Source organism: Echinops telfairi, unplaced genomic scaffold, assembly GCF_000313985.2.
Source record: "Echinops telfairi isolate 266 unplaced genomic scaffold, ASM31398v2 ScPeMD7_7458;HRSCAF=8496, whole genome shotgun sequence".
Lineage (NCBI taxonomy): Eukaryota > Metazoa > Chordata > Mammalia > Afrosoricida > Tenrecidae > Echinops > Echinops telfairi.
This window is the reverse complement of record NW_022111358.1, coordinates 31,739,545-31,744,514: the sequence shown is the minus strand read 5'-3', so window position 1 is coordinate 31,744,514 and position 4,970 is coordinate 31,739,545. Positions and strand designations below refer to the sequence as shown.

Sequence of the window (4,970 nt, the reverse complement as noted above, 5' to 3'; positions counted from 1 at the left end):
TTCAGCACAAGCATTCAGGTTCAAAGGATGCCCTCCACTTCCTGATCTTCTTTTATGATGGTAGTGCGATCCCCCTTCCCACCTTTGGGGTGACTCATTTTAAACCTAGGGAGCTCCTGGTTATAGAGATGCTGCACCGACTTTAAACTCTGCTCCTTGAGCCAGGATGGTTTCCAGAGATCTGTGAACTGACCATGGGAAAAAGACTGGCCTTTCTACTTTCATAAGCTGTTACAGTCTCAGAAATCCACAGGGGGTCGCTAGGAGTCAGCATCGACCTAGGAGTCAGCATCGACTCGATGGCAGTGTTTTATTTGCTTATTTATTCGTTTCGGTGAACTGACAAACCATATCGCCAAGACAGCCGGTGGGCTAGGAGGGATATCAGAAGACTTAGAGAGAGGACAATCTTTGCACATGGTTGACTCTGCCTCTAGTTCCATTCATTGATGCCACCTTCTAACTCTGGGAGGCCATTGCAGCCATGGGGACTAATAGTAACACTAACTCACCTTTCTACGAGCTCTATAGTTTTCCATGTCCGTTCACTTACTTTATCCTAATGAAAACAAGTCATTTGGATACCTCTCCCAAGGGATTCTTCTCATGGTATACAGTGCCCTCCCTTTTTGTGTGCTGTCATTCCCTAAACCTCTTCTCTCTGAACCTTGCTGCCCAAGTCATATGACTGTTCTTGCAGTTAGGTGCCATCGAGTCAGCTCCAACCCATAGCAACCCTGTGCGCAGCAGAATGAGACACTGCACAGTCCTGTGCCAGCCTCCCCATAGTTCCTATGCTTGAGCCTGTTGATGTCTCTCTAGAGGTCCCCTACATGCAGTTCCCTGCATCTGGGACTTCCTCCACGTTTCTTCCCACGCCCTTTGCGTAAAGAACTTATTCATTCTTCAAGAAACTCCAGGAATCGTGTCCACTCAGGAACCTTCCTGACCTTCCTCCCCACCTCATCTACCTCGTACCTTCTAACCATTTGCATCGGCAACACTAATCTAATTTTCTCCAAGGCATCCCACTGCAACCTCCACGAGATAGTTTCATCCAAATATTCATCTCACTGTACTGTTATGACAGAAGCTCTGGTGACACAGTGCTCTGGTGACACAGTGTCTGGCTGCGACCAGAATGGCTGGCGGTTGAGCCCACCAGCCACTCCTCCGGGAGAAAGATGTGGCGGTCTGCTTCTGTAAAGATTGCAGCCGTAGACTCTCGATGGGGCAGTTGCCCTCTATCCTATAAGGTCACGATGAGTCAGAATTGGCACCATAGCAATACATTTGCTGGTTTGTTTTTAATATTATAAGTAGTTGTTTAAGCATGCCTGCTCCCACTGGTCTACAGACCCCTTGATGGCAGATATTTTGTAACATTCACCTTTGCATTTCTAGCAGCAAATTATGGATAATACCATCAAGAATAGGAATTCCCAAACACTTACTTATCTGTATGTAGACCAAGAAGCAGCCATGAGGATAAACAAGGGGATGCTGTGTGATTTAAAATCAGAAATGGTGCGTGTGAGGCATTTCTCCTTTCACCATACTTACTCCATCTATATGCTGAGCAAGAGCAGCACTGGTGGTCCTATTTGTAAGTGTTGGACTGCTAACTGCAAGATTGACAGTTCAAGTCCACCAGTCACTCCTCAGGAACCCAAAAACCTCCTTGGGGTTGATGTGAGTCCAAATTGACACCATGGCAGTGTTTCTGTTTTAAAGGCAGATCCACCACTCCAAGCAGCAAACTATATGGAGACGGATGCAGTGTCATGATTGAAGACCCATCAACAGCCTATAACATGCAGACGACACATTCCTGCTTCCTAAGAGGACTTGTCACATACACAGACTTGATATAGATCAATGACTATAGCTATCAGCATGTACACCATGCTCACACTGGGAGCAATAAGCCACATCGTCATAGAAACATAGTATTTTGGGGTGGGGGGGGAGGGAAAAAGGAGGAGCGTATCCCAAGGGCTCAACAGAAAGTAAATGTCTAGAAAAGAACGATGGACTATATGTACAAATATGTCAGATACCATTGATGTATGGTTTGTAACAAGAGTTATAAGAGCTCCCAATAAAATGAAAAGTAAAAAAAGAAACAGTATTGCATTTTACTTGGATCCACAAAAAATTGGCTATGGAAGCAGCAGTCAAGAAATAAACTGGGGGGAGCGGAAAAAAGAAATAAACTGGCCAGTAGTGATGATTGTACAACTCTGCTTGATGTGGCTAAATGATTGACTTGTATGATATGCGCATTCTATGCCAGTTAACCTGCTGGGGTGGGGGAGAAATAAAATGGCATCATGCGATGGGCAGATCTACTGCACAAGCTCTCCTTAGGGTGATGGGACTAAAGCGTACTTGATCCGAGTCAGGGCCCGTTCAATCAATCACCCCATACAGATGCAAAAGCTGGACCGTAAATAAGGAAAGATGGACGCAGCATTGGTGTCTTTGAATTATATTACTGACGAACAGTACTGAATATCACATGGACCGACAGCAGAAGGATCAACTCTGTCTTGGAAGAAGTACAGCAGAACGCTCCTTGAAAGCAGAGATGGTGAGATCTCGTCTTGTACATTGGAGAGGTTATTAGGAGTCCCTGGAGAATGACATCATGCTTGGCAGAGGGTCAGTGACAAAAGAGGAAGACCTCCAACAAGATGCAGTGACACCACTCGGCTGCAACGGTGGGCTCAAACCTGGCAGCGTCCCACTGTTGTACATGGGGTGCACCGATTCGATGGCACCTATCCAGAGTGACAGCAGGAGCGACATGCTGTAGGGACTCAACAATCTTTAGTGAATGACGTGAGCCAGGCCAGGAACCTCAGCAGCTTCCCCAAAGCCAAGCCAGGTTTCTGGGTAAGCCGTTCCATCACAGAGCAAAGTGTGTTGCCATCAACTGAGGCTCTGTAGCGACAAGGATCCGTAGTCTGGAGTCTGGAATGACAACCGAGTTTCTCTCAAATGGCAAGAACAAAACACCACCACACTGAGGCCCTGTGGTGCCTCAGCAGGACTGAACCTACCCGGTCCAGGGGTGGGCACGAAAAGCATCTCCACCCAAAGGTTCCCGGGACGGTTCCAGGACATCACGCCTGCAATGCTCTTAGCACCTTAGGACCTGGGGGAGCCCGGCTCCTCAAAGCAAGTCTGGTTGTCAGAGCTGAACAAACGCCGAGGGGTTGCCTTGTTCACTTACGGAGACCCTAAACACGACGAGGAGCAGCGGAGAGAAGTAACCGTAGCATCGACGGCCTCCGTTGGAGCAGGACCAGCGACCAAGAAAGGCCAAGGTGGCCGCCCTGACAGCGACGGCGACCTTTCCGGGCGGAGTCGCCAGGTTTCTGCGGGAAAGCTCCTGGACAAAGCGTGCCTGGCTCCCGCCCTCGCAGGGAGGTCAGAGGTCGTGGAGTCCAGTCCTGCGATTACCTGTGGGCTTTGGCCAAAGTTAGCGAACCCTCCCGAACTTCCTCGACGGTGAAGAGGCGGTTAGGGAGACGCACCTGTCACGGGCCCCGTGAGATCACGTGACCAAACAGACGCACGACGTGCCCAGCTCGCCGCCCCGTGGGGGCGGGGCCGAGGCCTGGGCATGCGCAGTGGGCCGTCCGCGCGTCCCGTCAGGCACTGCGGCAGGCGGCCCTGGGGCTGGCAGGACCCTGGCCCCAAGATGGCGGCGCCCAGCGGCCTGGCCGCGGCGGCCTCTGCCGAAGGCGATGGTGGGGCCAGTGACTTTCGGCTGTGGCTGGACGGGCGGCTGGAGGCCCTGGGAGTGGACCGAGCGGTGTACGGCGCCTACATCCTGGGCGTTCTCCGGGAGGAGGAGGAGGAGGAGAAGCTGGACGCTCTGCAGGGCATCCTCGCTGCTTTCCTGGTGAGAAACCCGGACACGTGCCTTCAGCCTGAGGCCGGCCCCTGGGGACCCCTGTCAGGCCTTCGCGACCCATTCCCCTACTCGGGACCCCGGGGGTTATTGGGCTCCTCTGGGAGAAAACTCTTCTTGCTCCGAGCCGCGGGGTTTCCCAGCCGCTCGTAAAGAGAGGAAGGGCTTTTTTCTTCTTTGGGGGGACTGGACGCTTCCGAGATGCCTGGGGGCGGTGCTGGGTGATCGATCGCCCGCAGGCGTTAAGATGTTTCCGTGGGAGTTTTATTATAAACGTCGAACGACCAATGTCATCCCTATCCGTTGAGTGTTCAGGGGTGGTGGTGGTGGGGTAAGCGAAGTGCTTTGGGGGCATCTGGGACGTCTGTGCCCCTTAAGAGCCAGTGCCCTGGGCTGTCCGATAGAGGAGCCTTCCGGAAGTGCCCCCTCGGTTCTCATTTGGAGCGAGGAATCCAGCAGGGCTGGTGGTCGACGGGTTTTCTTGGCGCCGTGGCACAGCAGCTGAGGATCGTGCCTGGTCCTTTACAGTGAAGAGCTCGGGTGGTAAGGGTCATGGCTAAGGGCTCGGCCGCTCAGCAGAAGGTCGGCGGTTCAAATCCACCAGCCGCCGTGCGGGAGAAAGACGCGTCTGGCTGCTTCCATAAAGAAATCCTATCGGCGGTTCCACGCGCCTATTGGGTCGCAATGAGTGGGAATCCACTGGCTGGCAGTGGGTGGGGAGGGCACGGAGAAAGAAAGCGAGAGAGAAGGGAAAACTTTTTAAAAAGTGGAGATCAACTTGTTACTATTAGAAGCACATTTGAGAATTCAGGAATGTGCGCTTTAAGCCAAGTCACTAAGATGCCGACTTTACTTTTCCAACCTGATCCTTGTGCTGTCCTAATCTCCCAACCACCTTACTGGGCTCAGGTAACAGGGACAACCTGTGGCTGTATGAGAATGTGCTTCCTTTTAACCCAGAAAACTCAAGATGCACTCACGTCGTCACTAAACGGTATAAGAAACAAAGTTGCGTTTGCATTCTTGGGGCTCTGGGAACTAGACCTTG

The 4,970-nt window shown here is 51.8% G+C and overlaps 1 protein-coding gene and 1 long non-coding RNA gene across 3 annotated transcripts in view; one reads left to right on the top strand and one right to left on the bottom strand.

The window, feature by feature from the left end:
• Positions 1 to 2,475: 2,475 nt before the first annotated feature.
• LOC123522727 lies at positions 2,476 to 3,393 on the bottom strand. The gene is made up of 2 exons (XR_006680945.1): positions 3,239 to 3,393; positions 2,476 to 2,976 (listed from the first exon to the last, which is right to left on the bottom strand). It is a non-coding gene; the product is annotated as an uncharacterized LOC123522727 (long non-coding RNA).
• A 312-nt stretch (positions 3,394 to 3,705) lies between these two features.
• Positions 3,706 to 4,970, top strand: part of CCDC43 (coiled-coil domain containing 43) — a 12,932-nt gene continuing 11,667 nt past the window's right edge. For both annotated transcript variants that reach the window (XM_004707226.2, XM_045299594.1), the window contains exon 1: positions 3,706 to 3,913. In XM_004707226.2, the coding sequence (XP_004707283.1) occupies positions 3,710 to 3,913 (204 nt within the window). In that variant the 5' untranslated portion in view covers positions 3,706 to 3,709. The remainder of the gene's footprint in view (positions 3,914 to 4,970) is intronic.